The sequence below is a fragment of the Melopsittacus undulatus genome, chromosome 6 (genome assembly GCF_012275295.1).
Source record: "Melopsittacus undulatus isolate bMelUnd1 chromosome 6, bMelUnd1.mat.Z, whole genome shotgun sequence".
NCBI lineage: Eukaryota > Metazoa > Chordata > Aves > Psittaciformes > Psittaculidae > Melopsittacus > Melopsittacus undulatus.
The window spans coordinates 47,357,328-47,378,835 of NC_047532.1; the positions used below are offsets into that span (position 1 = coordinate 47,357,328).

The window sequence follows — 21,508 nt, forward strand, 5'->3', positions numbered from 1 at the left end:
CTAAATAAGGATATTTTAAGAGAATCTGATTATTAATTTGAAAACACAAATGGATGCCAATAGTCTAAGAGAAAACTCCAGGGTAGAAGTTACCATAACTAAAGTCCTGCTTACTTTACCCATACCATTATTTGTAACACACTGGTGCCTAAAAGCCTTAAAGTGTTTCAGAAATCCCATGTGCTAACAGCAACATGATGGCCTTAGGCAATGTTTGAGACCACAACAAGAAAACAGAGCACAAGGCAGCAATGACACAAAGGTTATGAAAGGAAGAGGTCACACCAGCTGCCTGATGCTTATCAAGTATGTCACAGGCTTCAAAACAGAGAAAATGTGCAGCAGTTTGAAAGGATGTTTTGGGCTGTTTTTCCTTCCACAGCATTCACCTTGTAAGAGGCAGTATGGGAGAAAACAAGGTATTTGGGGAAAACCAAGATCCATAAGCAATCAAAGCTGAAACCACTAGCCAAGTCTGAAGCCTTGATACTCAATTGTAACAAATAGGACTACCCTCCTGAGAACAGCAGCCAGGACAGGACTAACACAAAACTTGGAGGTATACAGCACCAGAGACCAGTGATTACATTTCTTCAGCAACATTTTAGTTAGTCTGGCTATCACCAGTCAACAAAAAGAAAGCACCCACAGTGTGCAATGAGCTACTACAGCCAAACTCCACTTCTAATCAAAGGTATGCAGAACAAACATACAACTCAACTATTAACACTCATAGAAAAGTATGGGTAGTTTTTTGTGAGTTCAAACAGACTGTCCTCAAAATGTTTACAAACAGAAGGAAACAATCAGAGCAACCTGTGCAATGTAATACATTTTAATTTAATTAGTGATGAAAGGCAACAAGGAGAAGAAACATGATGTAAGATTTAAAAAAGGAAATTCACAACTTAAATTTTGGTTGTAAGAATTTTTTTTGCTAAAGCTGTAACAAAACCAGAAGACAGAAGAGGTAAAATAAAAGAAAGCTCACTTGCGTTCTAACTACATATTAGACTACTACTTTTTTAATCTTTTCCTTACATCTGAGCCGAAAACATTGTTTGGAGGAAAAGAAAAGCAACTGCTCAGTTTGAAGAGCTCTGATGTAACAAGGGAAATGCTGAACAAAAGTTCTTTTACTGTACTTCTGTGTAATATTCTCTCCTTTTGCCATGAAGTGTTATTCCCACACTACCAAGCAAGAACAACCAGTGGAAAAACCAGCAGAACTATTTTATTTTTATTTAACTAACCTATCTGCAAGTTTCAGTTTCCTAACGTTTAGTATGGTAAAGTTCACACTGCTGCATGCAGTCTTTATGGAGAGAGCGGAAAAGACAGAGAGGAAACTATATAAATGAAAAATGGGTACTGAGAACTGCCATTAGTGAACAGAACTTTGATATCAAATACTTTGGTGGAGGGAAAAAACCCCATCCTCAGAAATTAGACCCAGCTAAATTTCAAATCCATAAGGGCAGGCAGAATCTCAGATGAAATACAACAGAATAGAAAAAAGCAGAAGTAATTTAAACTCTTATGACAGACTTTTTTTTTCCCCTAAAGCAATCTAATGAACATTTCCTTGGTTTTGAACAGATTTTTATCATACAGAATACATTTGTCGAAACAAAACTGCTACAAATTACTGAGCTTGCATGGGCTTAATGTTCCAGTTTATAATAATCGCCAGAAACAGCTGCCCTGGCATATGTCATCATTAGACACACTGTGTATTTATTTCCACTACAAAATAATGCTGCAGATCATACTTCAACAGTTTAGAAAAATGGAGTATTTCATATATTATTACAGTTCAGTGCTGCTGAAAAGGGCAAGGAATCAAAAGAGAAAAACGAACAGAGAAATGACTGCTTGGAAATCTGGTTCAGTCTTTCCCTACCAACCTGGCCACTTTTCTGTGAAGGCCAAGGATGTAACTTGGTTAAAATACAAAAGAAACAAACATCAAGGGAAGACAGTTTCAAGTTAATTTCTGAAAAGTCCAAGTCATGTAATGTAAAATTCTACATATTAACTTACAGCAAAAGTCATGGAGTCACACAATCAAATAGTACCTAAAGGTATCTTTAAAATACATTCCAAAGATTAATTTACTGACAACAGATTCTTAATACTTAAACCAGACCACTGCTGTTCTTCTGTTTCTTATTATCTAAATATGAAAGCACATTTTTATATGCTAATTGATTGTGATTTCTCTCAACAGGCACATGCATGATCACTACATTTCTCTCTAATACTACAAGCTTTCTTTCTTTCCCACACAGTGCTGATTGTTTGAAAGCAGGAAAACAAAAATGTCTGAATAAAGAGATAGTAAATATCTTGAGCAATGTGTTCTGGAGAAAGATACTCTAACTGAAACCACCGCCTAAAGAAAATTTAGGCTGATAACAGAAGCACATGAATGAAGAAAATAAATCCCAGGCATGCAGTCATGCAACAGCAGGCAAATTAGGTGTTTTTTCTTTTGTAGATAGGGATTATGGCATTAATTATATTCTTTATTATGCTATATTGCTAAAATGCCATAAAGGGAGAAATAGCATAAAACATGAACTAGGTACATAAATGCTTTTATTTTTGCCAAGTGTTCATAATAGATTGTTTTTAAGACATTTCAATCAATAAACATTAAAAAAGGTATGGGGAATATTTCATGATTTGTAGCATATGTAAAGCAGTTTTTTCTTGCCAAGATACTAAGTATTTCTAACCACTGTGTGCAGGATGCAGACAATTTAAAGTAGAAGGCTGTGCCTGAAGCATTAAAATTGCTTAGTTGACACTTGCAGAGTGCATCAATGGGGAAGCAAGCTAAACAGAAAAGAAATCAATCCAGAATGACTAGAGATTAATTTTAATTGTAGAAGCTGTTCTTTATTACTGTTCTATCAGTAATTTTCTTCTGCTGTCAGCAAAAGATAAGTTTTAATTATTTTGTGGGAAAACATCACTATATTACTAACAAATGGCTGCCACTACAAGTATCAATATAATATTAAAGTTCACAGCTAAGCTACTTTTCGAAGAAGACAGTCATGTTTTATGCTATTTAGATTAGTTCTAAAATAGTTTGTCTGAGAAAATCATAACATGTTGTTATTTCTACGCTCTAGAATCTGCCACATAAAAAGGCCATTACGTGCAGGATCTTACCACTAACAAGGCACTATCATCAGTATGCTGAGACCTTCTGGATGGAAAAGGACACTGGGAGTTGAGAGAGATGGAGTAATGTCAGAAACACACAGAATGTCAGAAACACATGGTATGTGAACAGACAGACATTTTGGAACATGTACTGGTTGTTTATAGCATTGTGAGGCTTTTTTAAAATCCATAAAGTATATGTAACTCTGCAGTAATATACAGCCACATAACCCAGGAATTACAGTGTATTTGTATTACTTAAGGAATCAATTACTCTGCTTTCTGTGTTGTCTCAAATAAGTATAGCTAATATGCATTCACAGTTCTTACTGTGGTAGAACAAAGGACCCTTTAAAAGAATAAATTAAGAACAGAAGAACATTAAGAAGGCAAAGGAGCAAAAACTATTTCAATTACCCCATGTTTTGGTGATTTTCTAACAAGAAAGTTAGCTGGAAAATGCTGCTGAAGAACTATTTATACTCATTATATTATTAAAAGTTTTGATCTGATTAACACTGCCAAATGAATTACTGTCCTCTGGAGGAAAGTGGGGATGGCAAGCAGTGGAACATGTACAAATCTGATGCAGAGAGTGAACAGATGTTACTGGCTCAGCTCTAGAAGACTAAGCCTTGTATGATTTGAGTTCCCCGCTACTTGCTGGTTTTGATTGTGAAACTACACAAGAATAAAACTTTAAAAAAGTTTATTTTTCTGATCGCCCTCAAAATTCTAATGCTTAAACTTTTTGGCATAACTGTTGATCTAATGGCAGGAAACTGGGAGAAAACTGATCAATGAAGGGTGACTACAACACAGTAACTTGTCTCAATAGAGAAAAGTAAACTCACAAGTTGCTCACAAGGAGCAACTTAAAATGAAATATGAAATGTGACATAGAAAACATGCAAGAAACAATAAAACAACACACTTGGACAGGCATTTACATGAACAAAAACAAATACTAGGATAGTCACATAAGCAAAAAAAACCCATTCCAAGGATTAATACGGAGTGTCAAAAGAACTGCCATAACCCAGTCCTGAAGAGATCTCCATCAGCAGAAAAATACCTCTGACGGAGAAAGCTAAGAATTGAGGTGCTGACATCCCTTGTAACTCCTATTGGACTCTTACCTCACTATCCAGAGGACTTTGCTTCTGAGGACTTAAGGATGCTTTTTGCTATAGAGAAAAATGAAAAATGAATGAAAATTTAAAAGAATGTGACAGAAACAAAAGTTCAGAACAAACCAGTGTAATTTAGAAGTGTTTTAAAAAGCAAATCTTAGTTTTTAAATGAAATATGCACTGGGAAAATTGCATGTTTCCACTGAGCTTAAGCTTCACTGATGCCATCAGTACAAAAACAGCCTTTATTTCATGTGAAAACAAACAAAATTAAAGTTGCTTTTGCATATTAAAAATGGATAATAAATACAAAATATAACCCAAGGGAGGAAGTTAACTGCTGAGAATAAAGTGCTCATGCATAACAAAGACAACAGAAGAAAAAAACCTAACCAAAACCAAACACCCCAAAAGGCTCATCAATGAACAAAATGCATTCTAAACATTTAATGTCTTTAACTGAAAGCCTGAGCTGAATCTTTAATAAAAACAGCTTTTCTAAAAAACATTGCCAGAGGCCTGAGCTTAGTTGGTGTTAATGAAAAGCTTACTTTCCGGCAGCTAAAAACCTATTTCTAAACTAAATTTACACATTTCATAAATGCAATAAATCATTCTTTTCCTCTCTGCAGACCACCCTAAGCCCAAAATACTAGATTTGTAATAGCGAGATCTGGGTAGGTCACCAGAGCAGTAAATGGTAAAATAAATTTAACTAACATATAAACAAATTTGCATGTTAAGCAGCAGACTACTTCATAGTGACTACAGTGAAAGAGAATGCAAAGATGTGGTATCCATGGAGGATCTGAGGTACCATAAATTTGCACCTGTGCTTTACCTGGAAGAAGCTAACTTACACACCATAAAGCACCAAAATAGATCAGCCAACATAATCTTGTGTGTATGATTGCTTTCTTTCTGCCAAATTTGTCTTCAAAATTAAGTGGCCTCTATGCCTTCTCAAATAAAGACCCTTTCTTTCTTTTACCAACCCTGTCACTTCTATATGAATGAAAAATTGAGAGAATGAGGTGGACTATGTAAAAATACAGTTCTTTGCAAAAACCTTATGTGGGCAGATCTCTTCTGTCTTCCTCTCCAGTTCTAGTTTTGTCTATGTTAAGCTACAGCACCAACACTAAACAGACTTAAGCACTGTTCCTCCATTTCCTTTATAAATGGCATGCATGCCCAAGAATGTAATGTACAAATATTATGATCTTGGCAATTAATTTTCATTCAGGGATTCAGAAATGATAAAGTATCAAGTAGGTACTAAAAGGAGGTACCTTAACAAAGTCAAGGACAGCTTCTCTCTGAATCTGTTTTGTTCTCATCCTCTCCTCCTCATACTGAAGAGCTGCTAACTGAGCCTCCCGACGGGTACGCTCTATGTGCCTGCGGTGCAGCTCGGGATCTGTATTAGGCACCTGGAACAAAAGAGTGCACCAGGCTGTAAAGACAGAGCTACACAGGGTAAAACAGATGGAGAAACAGTCCATGTCTTATGGCTAACGTGAGTTTGGTTTTGCATCAAACTCATCCAAAAGAATAGAATAGTAGGTAGAGTTCAATGTGTTACCTGACCGTGGTGACTTGATAGAAAGTAAGGTGAATCGGCTGGGGGTCTGACAAATAGAAAAACAGAGTAAGTATACTTTTTATCTTAAATCTAAACAAATTTTCATACATGAGTTGTCAGCGACACACAAGTATCTCATCAAATCAGAAGAGTAACTATTTAGTAAGCAAAGCTGTTAAACCAACTGCTGTGATAATGATTTAACTCACTGTGCATGACAGATTTTGAGCAGTCATTTCTAGCTCTCCTCTGGAATTTTTCTACAGCTAAAGATGTAGTATGGTTGGCCTATTGCACAGAAATAATCAGTACTTCATACTGATTATCTACGAGCTGATTAAGTAGCCAATCCGGGACCTTTTCAGACAATCCTTGTTTAGAGGACCAACTGGCTACTGCAGTTACTGGGGGCAGAGGGGTGTATGTGTGGAATAAAATTAGTCAGTAGAAACTATATGTTTCTTTTCCCTACCTCTCTGTCCTGTCTCCATAACTCCTTAATACTTGGCGATGTTCTCTGTCCTGCATAAAATTTAGAGTTTCAGGTCTTTGTAATTTATCAGTATCCCTCCAAGTAAACACCAGGCGGAAGCGGGATTGGCCACTAAAGTTTATAAACTACTATCAGATTAATTCCTCTCTAGATTATGGTTTTCCAAATAGATTTTCTAGATTGCAGTTTTTCCAAGAGTAATGGCCTAGACAATTAGCTTCAGATAACCACAAAGCTGAGGATGACCAAAGGTATAATTTCATGATATGTAGTCAGATCACAGATACTGCAGCTCATAATTAAACACGCCTAGCTTAATTAACAGTGATTTCAAAATACACAAAGATAGAATCTCTCTTTTAAGACTATATTCTGGTTATTGTAGGCCTTTTTGTGCTCTGAGCAGTTTTAAACATTAGCACCCTCTGATATTTTCAGAACCTGCTCATTTTACCAATCAAGTAATGACTTCCTAACTGTCTGTGAATCAACCCATCAAAGTCACAAGGCAAACATAACTGATCTGTGCCTTACCCATCCTGTCAACAATAAAAGAAAACTTGCAGTCAGTTCTTTGCTAGAAAGCTGCTGCTAGCACTGCAACAATTCCCAAGGCCCACAGTCTACAGCACCTTCCCTGCCATGTTGCTGCCTAGAAAGTTGATGGAAATCTAGTAGCTTACTCTTGACAGCCTCAACTCGGCAACCTTCACTCCTGGGGCAACTGTGAAACAGAGACACATTTGCCGATTTCCAAAAAATGTCAGTCCTGCATCCTGTGTGTAGACTTATTACCTCTTCTGCATGGAGAATCTTAAGAGATGTGGAAGACCCATATGCTACAGGTCTCCTCTGTTACTTAAATTAGCACTGATTCACATGACAAATCCATTCCTGTGCTGTTTCAAATGGATGGGACTGGATTCAACTGAGTGCCAAGAAACGTATTCAGATCAGAGTACACAGAGCTTTGTTGCATCAGGAATGCACCACAGTCTGTCCAGAGACACAAACTGTAGTTACTGAGTTGAATAAACTAATGTAAGTACTCTTGAGATGGAGTCTGCCTTACATCCAACTCTAAGAGTTTTAATGGCTCCAGCATGCTGAAGGAAAAACAAAGAGGCTGCCTGCCAAGGCATTTGTGCAGAATTACTGTGAAAGCAGTTTACAGCTTGTGGTGGCCACAAATGAAATATTTGTCTAATACAAGCTTAAAATACAAAAAATTACTCATTGTCATATGGCTGTTTTTGCACAATTTTGAAGGCATTAATAGGATGACCTGTTTTTAGTCCCTCGTTAAGAATTTCACTCTGCTGCAGCATAATATGAATAAACTACAATTCATCCAGATCACAGATTAACCACTTCTGCATGAAGATCTGCTGCCATCCTTATGTTAAATTTTTAAAACACCGGATACCATCCTGAAACACAATTTCCTTTATCTTTAAAATACGTCTATGTAAACGGCAGCTCTCTCCTATCTAATGAGCCTTCTTTTACTTCCTTCAGATGCATCATAGAATCCAGTGTTTGTAAAGTCTAAATATTTCCATGTTGACCACAAATGTACAAACAGGAAAGTAAATGAACAAACAAGCAGCAAAATCAGTCTTTCAAACCAAGAGCACTCACTTTATTTTGGGAGGACATATCAGACTGCTGTATTATTTTATGCCTTACTTGTAGACACTACAGGATAAGGAATACTGATATATGCTGAAGGAGTTACCCTCCTTTGAATCAATACGACTACCTTACCTGCACATCTGCTGACATTTCAAAATGCTTATTAAAATGTTGCCATGACTCTGGAAAAATGCACGCACTATTCTTGATTTTATTTTCTCTTTCAATGACATTTTAGTATGCCATTAAAACTTAATTTCCACTGACAGCATAAGTAATGACATAATTATAGCTAGCAGTTCTTTTCTTAACATTCCGAGTACAACTGAGCTGGCGTTCTGCCGTGTCCTTGCACATTCACATTCACCCCACAGAATACTGAAATATGAAGGGTTCCAACAATTTCTATTCAAGGTCCATGAGCAAGAAGCTAAACATTCGCTTATCTTCTGTTCTCTTAACTAGACACCCAAATGTCTTTTCTCAAACCCAACCACCTCATTTATATTCTGTTCAACTCTGACCAGTTCTTACGGATACACATTCCCTCCAATAAGCTAATAGTCATTAGAATATGAACATCATTCAAAAAGTCTGCTTTATTAAACTAAGCAACCTGTTTTCAGCATTGACTCCCATCCTATCCCTTCCTCCCCTGATGTAAGCTCATAATTATGACAAATAAAAGCACATTTTAAATTAAACTAAAACTGCACAGTACTACAGCTACCAAGAGTCAACCAGGTAGCACATTGGATGCTCCATAGTAACTCTCTTTGTGCTTCCCCTATACCTGCAATACAAGTTTGTTTATCCATTCTGTCCTTTATGTAACATAGTCAGCTATTTAATCAAAGTCAGCTATTTAACTGAAGCACAAATGAAATCATGAAATGCAGATACTAAATCAGTTTAAAAGTATACACTTCAATATGGCAGACTTCTTTAACCAACTGATTCAAAGCTGAGCACTGGTCTAGAACAGTCACTGTGACCTTTTGGTCACTGCCATTATTAGAATACAAATTCCTAATCTGGAGCAATAATTTAAAGTCAAGTGCAATGCATGTTTCTGGTGAAGCATCAGAGAACAGTGCCATTTTTAACACACATTCAGTAAATATGCACTCTGCATTCATCATAGAACTCTGGATAGAATTACTGTTACCACTTATTCTTACCTGTTTTGATGTAAGTATCGTCTTGTATCCTCTGTTCTCTGAAATTCTCTGACGGATACAGGCTTTACTGGTGAGCCCTAAGCAAAATAACAAAGACTAAGTTAGCAAGTTATTCAGAAAACTGTACATTCATGTCAAAGAAACTCTGTAGAGCAACATCTGTAATTACTGGTATTCAAAATACCTGACAAAGAACCGCAAATCACAACTCAGGGATGTTCATTTCCAGCTAGGCAAGCTCACTTTCATTTTTTCCTCCAATTTAAATTATTTTACATAAATTCAAGAGATTAAAAACCTCCACTACTAAGAATCATGCAGAAAAGTACATGTAGGTAGAAAATAATCCATGTCACCTAGAAGAAATGTAGCATTAAGCCCTAAAAACATATATCCCAGTGTACAGCAATGCAGTCTGGATTCTCAGAAATACAGGATACAATAGCTGATGGTTTTTTATGATGCCCTAAAAACACATCACAGAGGGACTAAGAAAGCAAAACATGGGATGAAAGAGAACACATCAAGCTTAAACTGAGCTATGAAATCATTTAACCCATTGGGAATTTTATTTTAAAACTCCTGCTGATACCCATTAATGTAGGAAAACGGAAACTCTTCAAGATTAACTTGCCAATTTTCAGTCATGTCTCTTGTATGCATGTTGTTATATTGCATACAGCATACTGTTTTCCTAAACAGTATTTTGGATTCTCTGTTAAGAGAAACTACTTCAGTTAAAAGCAAACAATTAAATTTTTATGAAAAAACATGAACAGCTTTTTGATACCAACAATGCCTTTTCTCTATCCACAGCAAGGAGTCCTTGGGTTGCATTGCCAATGGTTGCTTTTTCTGAGTTTTGCTTTTATGTCTATGCTTCAAGTGACATCAGCTTTTGTCACTTGATACTGGATTTATGAGATTTGCAAAATGAGTGGGCCTCTCATATCTCTGTCACTGATTTTGAACACAGCAAACAGTAATATAAAGCAGGCACTGGGGACCAGACTCCTACATGAATGCTGAAAATCTGTTCCTATTGGTTAGATTTAGAATCATAGAATAGGTAGGGTTGGAAGGGACCTTAAGATCATCTAGTTCCGACCCCCCTGCCATGGGCAGGGACACCTCACACTAAAGCATGCCAAGCAAGGCTTTGTCCAACCTGGCCTTGAACACTGCCAGGGATGGAGCATTCACTACCTCCCTGGGCAACCCATTCCAGTACCTCACCACCCTCACAGTAAAGAATTTCTTCCTTATATCCAGTCTAAACCTCTGCTGTTTCAGTTTCAACCCATTACCCCTTGTCCTATCACTACAGTCCCTAATGAAGAGTTCCTCACCAGCATCCCTGTTGGCCCCCTTCAGATACTGGAAAGCTGCTATGAGGTCTCTACGCAGCCTTCTCTTCTCCAGGCTGAACAGCCCCAGCTTTCTCAGCCTGTCTTCATACAGGAGGTGCTCCAGTCCCCTGATCATCCTCATGGCCCTCCTCTGGACTTGTTCCAACAGTTCCGTGGCCTTTTGATGTTGAGGACACCAGAACTGCACACAATACTCCAAGTGAGGTCTTACGAGAGCAGAGTAGAGGGGCAGGATCACCTCCTTTGACCTGCTGGTCACGCTCCTTTTGATGTAGCCCAGGATACGGTTGGCTTTCTGGGCTGTGAGTGCACACTGCTGGCTCAGGTTCATTTTCTCATCAACCAATACACTCCCAAGTCCTTCTCCACAGGGCTGCCCTGAATCTCTTCTCTGCCCAACCTGTAGCTGTGCCTGGGATTGCTCTGACCCAGGTGTAGGACCTTGCACTTGTCATGGTTAAACTTCATGAGGTTGGCATCAGCCCACCTCACAAATGTGTCAAGGTCCCTCTGGATGGCATTCCCTCCCTCCAGCGTTATCAACCGAACCACACAGCTTGGTGTCATCAGCCACTTCTGAGGACAGTCTCCAGAAATGCACCATCCAAATGGAATAGAGGGAACAGTTTCCTCTCTGTGTTTCACAGCAGGGGCTGCTACAACTGGAACAAAGGCACTTCCCAGTTTTGGTAATTCATACAAATTTAAAGCAATTCCAGTGAATTTCATTATAGTGTGCACCAATTCTTGTGCAGCTAAAAAGCAGTAAAAGACATGAGTTAAAGAAACCTTACTGGAATCATTGCCCTTGTCTGTGCCAGGATTCCATTTGGATAGAGTAAGCAATCAATAAACCCAGCTGCTGTTAGGATAGTATATGCTAAGTTTGCCCTCTTTTTAAAATTACTATTATTACTAGTTGTATATTTTTCTGTGAGAGAAAGCAGGGCAGTGTTCAGAGTTGCTCAGAGCTGTTTCTAGACAGTTCTAAAAAGCTGGCTGGAGAACTTTCGAACCTATCTAGCAATAATTTTACTTATTGTTCCTTCACCTGTATACTTTCACTGATTGAGAACAGTTTCGTGCCAGGTTTACCTAAAACTACAGATGCCGGTTTTTGTTCAGAAAGGCGACCATACACATAACCAAATCTGTATCTGTGGTTCAGAGCTTTCCTCAATAGTAAGTGAGAAAGAAATCATTTTCTGCAAAGAGTAGGCTTTCTGAAAAGTCTGAATATTTAAGTTAGTCTAAACTTAACCCGGATGCTCAAGACACTGAGTTTACTGGCAAGTAACTTACAATCAACCTGAACAGCCAAATTAATGGAGTTACAAAATTCCTGTATTAAATGTTTATGCTGGTAACAATCAACATTTTCCCCCTGAGAAAACCAGTATATAGTAAGCACTACCAAGTAGATGTTCACAGTTTTCTAGATCTCATAAATTACCGTCTGGAAGCATCAACTTGCATGTTTTTTTAAGACAGCACTCTTTGTAAAAAACACTTACTTCACATACACCTAAAGCACAAGCTTGCAAGAAGCAAGCATAGTGGAAGGTGTTGCTGCCATGGCAGGAGGGTTGGAACTAGATGATCCTGAAGGACACTACCAACACAAACCATTCTATGATTCCATGAATCCACATGACAGAAAAACAGTATGGCTGCATTGGACTTATTCCACATATCCCAAAAGGCACTTGGGAGCATCTGAAAACTCCAGCTCTGACCTTCCACAAAGCCCAACGCTGTGCTCTTGCTCCAGATCAGATTTTATTATATAAATAAATAAAAGCAAACAAACAAGCAACCTTAAGAAAACCTCTGAGGACAAGAGGCATTAATACCATCACAGAGGCTTTCCTGGGGTGTATGAATTTAACTAATTTAAGTAAAAGCACCACCTCATTAGAGATTCGCCGCTGGTCAATATATGCCATGAATTGTGAGCTGAGGCTGTCTGAGTCCATGCACTTGGGTTGCCTCACCTCTTCCTCCTCCTCTTCTGTGGCACAGCTGTCAATATAGTCGATCTGATCGAGATCATGTTCCACTTGACATACATACACAAAGAAAACACCCACAATTAGATAAGCAACAGGAGAAGGGAAAAATACCAACAGAAAAGCAAAGCCAGGAACTAAGGCCCTGTTTTTCTTCTGTTTGGGAAAACTCAGTCTAAAAGCTCTTGGATTTTGCCAAGTCCACTAACATTTGTTAAACATCAGATTTTGAAATAATGAGAAAATTTATGCTTTTTAAAGAGCAATGAGAACCATGTATCAAGCATGTAGTTTTATGGTGGCAGATACTTTTGCAGTGACTGAAAAAGTAAAGTAGTGATTTTTTTTCAATACCTAAAACTATCTATCAGAATCTGTCAGCTAATACCAAGACTATACAATGATTTGTGTACACTTTGAATCATTTCTCTTGGTTCTAGTTAATCTCTGTCACAAAAATGAGAATGGATACGACATACTTCTACTAATTTTACTACAACAAGAACACGGAAGGCAGCGTGTCTGTTACCGAGATACAAATCCACTAAACATAAGAAGTATGTGTGGAAATAACACAGAAAGCAACAAAATCCTTATAAACCAACATAAAATCATCTACAGTTTTATTTTAAAAGGAGGAATGGAAAAGGGATTAGGAACCACTGAAATGAGAGCAAGAAACAGCACAGCTTGGCTAGTATTGATTTTCTCTTGTGTGAGTGATATTATGTAGGGCAATTTTTTCACTTGTCACTGCTTTTATACATTCTGCCCAGGGATCCTGAGAGTAATGACATTGAGCAAACTACCCTGGTGAAAAATACTGTGCTGGGGATGCAGCACAAGGCATGAGCTCCCTTTCTGAGCATTAGAGATTTCTTTCTCTTAAAACTCTCCCCAAACTTGCTCTAAACTCTCTTGCACACATTCTTTTTCTACTCCCCCGCCCCTTTGCTGCTTGTCTAAAACAGACTTCTCTTTGCCTCACCACACAATCTAGCAACTGTTACTGCCAAAGCTACCTCCTCTGCTACTACAACCTTCCAGAACAGCATTCCTGTATACTTTGGCTTCATTAAGTCTCCATCACAGTTTCAAATCTTAAAAAAAACCCCAACAAATAAACCAAAACAAAAAAGCCCTTCTTTCCAGACTTGCTTATTAAACTTAAATAACAACACTACAGTAAAAGGTGAAAGACACTCATGTCTGTGTTAGAAACACAAAATTGAAAAGCATCTCCTGGATCATTGACAGCTATGTTCTATTGCTTGTGCCTCTCTCAAATACTCCTAATCATGAACTGACCCTGCTCCATCTTAAAAGACTAGTGAGACATTTTGAAATCCCTGGGGTAGAAAACTCAAAGAACAAAATAAAGTTAGTCTTGGAGGCAGAGCTGGCAGTACTACCTGTTGTTAAGGCTGCCCAGAGCTTCTCATGATGCCATGTCAAAGTTACAAAAAATTGAAGTGCTTGAATTGATATTTATTGTCTGTCATCATGTGAGAGTGTGAGTCAACCAAAATAATACAGGTATTTCTAGCAGATGGCAACACCCCCAAAGTACTGTGGAGAAGAGTAAAACCAAGAAAAGAAGATGACAAAGGACAACAAGGAGGAGGAAAGAAGAGAGAAGAAAAACTGGGAGTTGGGCACAGGAGATTAAAAGTAGTTGGGAAGAGTGCCGCTCAGATAGGGAATATGAATTGTAACCATTAGGGGAAATGGAAAGCAGGGAGCAGCTGAGAAATAAAATTAATCAACATATATGGAATGAGTTCTAATAATAAGTAGAGCAGAAAAATGGAGAAGACAGAATGACTGGGAACACCTCCCTTCCCCGCAAAAAAAACAAATCAAAACCTGGAAGAATGCTAAAACTGAGACATATAATCAAAACAAGACAGTGGTAGCAGCAGATTATTGGAAGTTAAAATGGAGAAGGACTGCAGAGATCAAGAAACACGTAAAGTGCTGTCACCTCTTTAACAAATATGAGGGTGCTACTGTAAGACTGCAGAGCAACCAATTGAGAAGGTGGAAAAAAGCAACATCACTAAGAAATACCATTCCCTCACGGATGCCTTGTGTGTTTGGATCAAAACCTGAGACTGCTGAATGAGGCACTTTTGCTACTTGGAAATTTGACATTTCCTGACAAAATTGCTCACCCCATTCCTACAGCAATCAGCACAAAGCACTGACAATATACTCCTGCTGTAAATTTCCCCCAGTAGCTCAAGCAGCAAAACTTCATTCCAAAACACTGCCCGAAGCAACTGGAGACTTTACACAGCACATAAGCAGAAGGTGACACAATCCTAATTCTGATTCTATTTGATTTTGCCTCATAGCAACCTTAATACAAGTGTTTTTCTGTTGACACAGCAGTGGTTGTATACAATTACACCTGGATTTTTAATTTTTTTCCTCTTTAGACAACCTACTATTTATAGCAAATGAATGCTTTCATAATGATGACAATAAATACTGTTAACCAAAATCACTATTTACCTCCACCATTAGTTACAACTGTGCTTCCCCGGTTTTCTTGATACTGACTTTCTCTTCGCAGCCTCTGTTCTTTAGTGATCTCTGCCACACGCAAAGGGAGATCTGAGAATTCATCTGTTGGCTTCAGAAAACAAACAGTGAAGTCAAGAAACACTTTTCTTCAGAAACAACATCTTGCAACTGTTACTTCTCAATTTGTGTTTTTACTTCAGCTGTCCTGAATGGCACCTACAACATACAGCTGTAGTGCAAGGGGCTTTTTAACCATATATTTAAATTTTCTTAAAAAAAAAGGCAAACAAAAAAAACCCCAAACAAAAAAAAACCCAACCCCAAAAAGTCCCATCCAAAATAAAAACCCCCACCAAAACCAACAACAACAAAACAAAAACCAAACAAAAAAACCCAAACCCCAAAAAACAAAAATACGAACAACTTGCCTATGGAGTTGTGGGGCTTTTTGGGGTCGGGTTTTTGGTTTGTTTTGTCTGTTTTTTAGTATCTGTAAGTGCTTGAAAACATTCCAGGATGGAAACTCCTAGAACTCTCTCAAAAACCAAGCCAGGAGCACAAGCAGGTGTACAGAGTATATCTCACTGAAGCTCTTAAGGTCTTGGCTACTCTCTTTTCTAGTTGTCCCAAGAGAAAAAGGGAGCTTTTCCCTGGGAAAAGTAATTGACAGTCTCCTTGCTAAGAGATGCCATTTTCCTGCTTGTAAATGGCAAACAGATTTTAACATTTGAAACAAGCTTCAAAGAAAGAAGAAAAAATTTCCATCTGATTTTGGAAGCTTAATTTTCACATTCAGATTTATTTTATTGAAACAACTCCTCATAAATAATTGTAGTTGACTCAACATTGTAATATGATACAGTTATGAGCTTTTTAAAATGAGGCCTCCCATTTTTCTCGTGTTTTGTACTCCAGTAAATTAATCTATCATGCAGTGTTTTATACATTTCTTTTATTATTTCCAACTTTGTGCTTGTCCCATATAAAATTACATTTGCTTTTCTCCAGTAAAATAAATATTTTTGGCTCAAGGGCACCTGCACACTAGCATATATGTTACATATTGAATATGCTTCCAGATGTATACTTAACAGTTTTCTTTCCTATACAATATTGCACCAAACAAAAATAAAGCTGCAACTTACTTCATTCCCTGACCATCTTTTGTCTCCACTGTCCACACTATTGAAGCCAGAATCAAGTGCTCCATACGGACGACCAGAATAGAGTTCCTCATGGCTGTTAAACACATAGTTTTGGTTACTGTACTATAAACACCACTAAAAACTTCTCAGCTACTGCAGAACCAAAGCAGAATGAGCTACGAAGCAGTTGTGGCGTGTTCAGAAGCTCAGCATATTAGAAAGCATCATAGCACATTTGCCACTTAGAACAAGAGGGCACGTACTCACAGCTGCAGACATACTTCAAATGTGTCCACCTGCCACTGGCTAGCATTTTAAGAGCTAATCTGATCCAAAAGATCCATAGTTTAAACATTTCCTAAGCAGAAATTATGGCAAAGAAAACTGCAAAGTGGCACCTTATTTTACTGTTTATCAACTCAAAGCTTTCATTTTCTCATGTTTCTACTGATAAAACACTGCCCCGCAGACTTTTTCAAAAGTATAAATTAATAAAAATTAAATTACATGCAAAATTACTAAAAATTCAGAACATACTACTTCTACACAAAAGTGCACAGAATGTATTACATAATTATCTCCTGTATCATAATAACTGACCTAAGAAACTGTACCAATCTCAACAGTATTTCAAATGCTTTGTAATATAATATAGAAGTACAGTTTTCATCTACAGAGCCTGACTTTGACTAGGCAAAGGCATCAGACATGTGTCTACTGTAACAAACACATAACCAAAAAGCCATGCAGTTCTCAACTTCTGGGCTTAGAAACGACGTCATTCAGCAGTACAGCCATCACAGATGTCAAGTCTGGCAACTGCTGCAGATAGCTACAGTAAAGGAGACAATGGGACTTGTCTGATCCACTGCAGATGGCATTTCACAATGGCTCAACTGTCCTACTGGCACTGGATGCCTCAGGGAGAGCTGCAGCAATAATTACTATACAATACACAAGGAAGAACAAATTTCAGGAAGCTAATTGCTTCACCCCATCATAACTAAATTGCAGGTCATTTTCTCTCTGGTATTACTCTCAAGTTGTCGCTCCCTCTGAAATTCCTCTTTCAGGAAACACTTATTTTCAAATTACTCATTACTGTTGTTGTTATTATTATTATTATTAATGCAGTGCTGTAGTGCATGGGACTTTGTATAATAGCAACAGAGGATTATCCTGAGCTAAATCATATTTTCAAATAAACAAAAAATAGCAAAAAAGTAAGAGGAGGTATGACAAAGTTAAGCTATACGTCTACTTCTATGCTGATATACACCAAAAACCAAACTTGTATAGGCATGGAGTTTTGTTTAAATAAGAAGAGTTCATCTTTATGGCCCTGTATTTGAACAGAAATTTCATTTGCATAATAAGCCCCTAGAAAGAAAAAAAGGGAAAGAAAAAACAACTCCCTTCTTTTGTGTGGGGAAGCAAAAAGAATGGCCACAAAATCACCCAGCGCAGTTAAAGAACTATTTACTCGAATAACTGACAATAGAACTATACTTATGTGAACAGTTGACAGTACTTAAATACTGTATTTAAAACATGGGTCAGAGAAAAATCCATCTGCAGTGTAATTCCATTATAAATACACCAATATTTTCAGAATCTCCCAAGTACTCTGGTGTAAGGTTGAACAACTACTGCAAATTGAAGAGCACCAAAATGACTATTTGGCTACATTTCAAAAATGGGGAAGTATTTTGATACAAATTTTCTTCTTTTAACCTTCCTTTTCAATTAGAGATTTTGAAAAGCTCTACATCTAACAGTGAGGCTATCAGGAAGCTCAAGAATTCATAATCACTGTTCCCAGGACTTTCTTCCTTTTTAACATGAAAGCTGCTTTCTGTCTCTCTAACTTTCACATCTAAAACCAGCTGCACACTCAATGCTGCACACTTTACATGTTTATAATCATACCACAGCCATCCTGAAATCAGTTGAGACTTACAAATTTTATTCCTCTCTGACCAACAAGCTACAAGGAACAATGACTAAGCATTTGGACAGACCAGAGCATTTTGGGGGAAGTAATCCAGAAGCCTATGTAAGAAGGCCATGTAAGGCTTGAAATCAAAGGATGAGAAGCCAAATGCCTGGTAAAGCCAAAAGCTGAAGGCAGTACTTGCAAACACTTCAAAGACACCGCTCCAAAGCCACACTAAAACATGTATTTTTAAGAAAGAACAGTTGTCCAAGTCCCAGAATATCCAAGACACTGGTTCATGCATGAGTACTTCACATTTTAAACCTTCTAACTCCAGGATATACCAGTCTGCCTCAGTGACAAAAGAACTGCTACACAGCTTGGACAGTTTTGCCTCCTTTCAATCACATTCATTTCAGCACCAACCTGAGCTGCTCTGAACTTCAATCTTACAAATGAGAGACTGGCTGCAGCAGATAGAAACTTGCTGCAACACAAATTTCACATATCTTATGTTTAGAAAAGGACTGTAACATACAATATTTCACTCTAGTAAAGCAGTTTGATAATCAGCTGCACTAGAACTTCAAAATCCCACTTTCTACCCTAATGTTTCAGAGCATCTTGTTTTATTAGCAGTATTAACAACTTTGTTATTAAACAATGTTTGATGAAGAGTGAGCTGACAGTATGACTCAAACTTTTTAAAATCTCAACCACTCAGTTTCAGATCCTTAACCTTCAGATCCATGGTACTTCCCCTCGCTTATCAGATAAAACAGCAACAAAGTCTAGGTGTACAGACACCTTTTTTCTAATGGTCACCTTTGTAGACAACAAACATGAAGCTCTTACGACTTGCCTGAAAATATTAACTATATTGTAGCAGAATGGTTTTATTTCTCTCATCCCAAGTTCCAGAAGAATATAGTAATTAGAGATCCTCTCTTCCACTAGATCATTCTTCTGTTTCCTCCTAATACATACTCTTAACCATGGACAGTTAAGAGTAGGTATATGAAGACAGGAATAATCCTCTGTAAAACTAAATGCCTTAAACAGCATGGTAATGACAAATAATTCTGCCAGCAACTGTTATATCCTATTGGGGATGGAAATACAGCTAAAGGAATGCCAGATGAAGCTCATTTCATATGCTTGAATCTGGAGGCAAATCCAAAGAAAGCATATGCAAACAGCTCTGCACTTGTTTTTACGTTCATAATTCCAAGTTATGATTATAATACATTAATTTTTCTAATTTCACAAAAGCAATTAATGGATAGTAATATACAACTTCAAACAACAATAAATCAGTAAGCACATAAGCCACTGATATTTTTAGAATTTCTCTTAAAAAATACACAAACTATGCTAAACAGATCATGACACTTTATCATTTAGGTAAAATACCATGATTTATTAACAGGGCAGAATCCTCATTATTACACAGAAAACATCTGCAACAACTTATATTCAAACTGGGTAACACTCAAAATGCTTATATGTTGACCTCACCTAAAAAATTAATAATTTAAGACACTCTGTGCTGATGAGGAACGACTCTCAGTCCCTTGTGCAAATCCTTCTTCACAAACCTGTCTCATGATTTATTGTAATGTGCTCTGATTTCTGTTTTATTGCTGCTAAAACATCAGTATCTCCCTCCAGACAACTCACTCTTCCACACCTTATTACCACCTTCCAAGATGACTGAGGTAATTTTTCTAGTTTCATACTTCACTGACTCCCTTTCTTCGATATCATATAACAGAAATAAATCTTAACTCCCGCTTTTCTCTAGACATCCTAATTTAGCAGCTGATACAACTGACTGTTCCAACATTTGTGTTACAATGCTAAGCAACAGTGCCAAGTGAAAGCTTGCCAAAAATAGCAGCATACTAATAGGGTGGAGATCAGCATTTACACCTGTGGTTTGAGCACAGCAGTTATAAAATTCTGTACAAAAGGCTCAAAATCACAGCAGGGATATACTTCAGGAAGTATGTGGAAAATATTAAAATCTTATAAACTGAACATGTGTGTTAACAACACAAGAGTATGCACCAATTGTTAAAGTGCACCATGCGATAATATAAATTATGTTCTTCAAAACCACCTCCATTAATGCCCTTGCTGAAGAATGATCCTTGGATCTAGTTTCTTTAAAAATTCACTGCAACTGAAAAAAATTTCCTGAACGTCAAAACTAAGAACTTGGATTGTGCCAGACTTACCAAGATCCAAATCCCATGGGTCTCCTATCGTAATCAGGCAAGTCTGGAGCTATCTTGCATGCCTCTATGTTCAGGTATTTAAATATGTGGATTTTTCCTTTTATACATATCTTAAAAAAAAAAAGGGAAAAAATGACATAGGTATAATTTGACAATACATTTTCAAAGTATTCTACAGACATTTAACCTGTAGTCAGAAGAATAAATGAGCACATTTACGGTAACCAGCATATCTTCTAATCTCACTGCATTTCAGAGAAACAGATATAGTGAAGCATGACCGGATGCACACGACTGACAAATGGAAGCTGCCCTCCAAGTACATCTGGTCTGCATGCAACTGTGTCAGCTGGATGCTGAAATTTCAACATGCAAACAACACATAAGCATTTACAAGTACTAGAATTTATATCCTTGGCATCAGAACAATGCATCCCACCCATGCCCAGCTCTGAATGGCAGCAGCAGACTGCCAAAGCAAGCTCAAATTTAAAGTGAATGAAGCCAGTAACAGCTGTTTTTGCTTTCAAAAGGGAGGCAAAACCCTACTGAAGCTACAGGTCTTAGCAAGTGCCTTCCTGACTCAGAAGCAGCAGCTCACAGTAGAACCTGTAATACTCAGGGGCTTATATACCACATTAGAAAAGTCAAATTAGTCACCTACCATATTGCAGCTTCTAGCTCAAAAGCTAATTTGAGCACTCTGCTGCAAAGTGAACCAGCGCATAGCAGCACTGAGGTCTCAGTCAAAATTTTAACATTTGAGTGGCACAAAATCAGTCTTGCCTAACAGAGCTTCCTCTCTCTTACACCAAAAGCAGAAGTGCTCTGCTAACATTAACACCAGTACAATGCTAACAGGGGAATTCTTAGTAATATCCCATCGATGAGACTACTAATACAGTAAAGCAAAAGAAGAAAAGGGACTTCTCAAGCTGTGCTGTGTATTTAACACTATTAGTTAATACAATTTATTTAAAGTCCTCTTGTTCTTAAATAAAGCTTGTAATATAATCCTTAAGCATCCAACTTTGTTCTGCCCTTTTTAGTTGAACTAGTCCATCTGGATTCATAG

General features: G+C 37.6%; 1 protein-coding gene across 7 annotated transcripts in view; it reads right to left on the bottom strand.

Moving 5' to 3' along the window:
• Positions 1-21,508, bottom strand: part of LRCH3 (leucine rich repeats and calponin homology domain containing 3) — a 69,301-nt gene that overhangs the window by 16,825 nt on the left and 30,968 nt on the right. For 4 of the 7 annotated variants that reach the window (XM_031043006.2, XM_031043002.2, XM_031043003.2 and 1 more), the window contains exons 6-14: positions 20,434-20,543; positions 16,258-16,351; positions 15,101-15,221; positions 12,485-12,633; positions 9,205-9,281; positions 5,896-5,941; positions 5,603-5,743; positions 4,317-4,364; positions 3,184-3,237 (exon numbers count right to left, since the gene is read on the bottom strand). In XM_031043006.2, coding sequence (XP_030898866.1) covers positions 3,184-3,237; positions 4,317-4,364; positions 5,603-5,743; positions 5,896-5,941; positions 9,205-9,281; positions 12,485-12,633; positions 15,101-15,221; positions 16,258-16,351; positions 20,434-20,543 — 840 coding nt within the window. The remainder of the gene's footprint in view (positions 1-3,183; positions 3,238-4,316; positions 4,365-5,602; positions 5,744-5,895; positions 5,942-9,204; positions 9,282-12,484; positions 12,634-15,100; positions 15,222-16,257; positions 16,352-20,433; positions 20,544-21,508) is intronic. The other 3 variants (XM_031043005.2, XM_031043001.2, XM_031043004.2) reach the window with 2 other exon arrangements.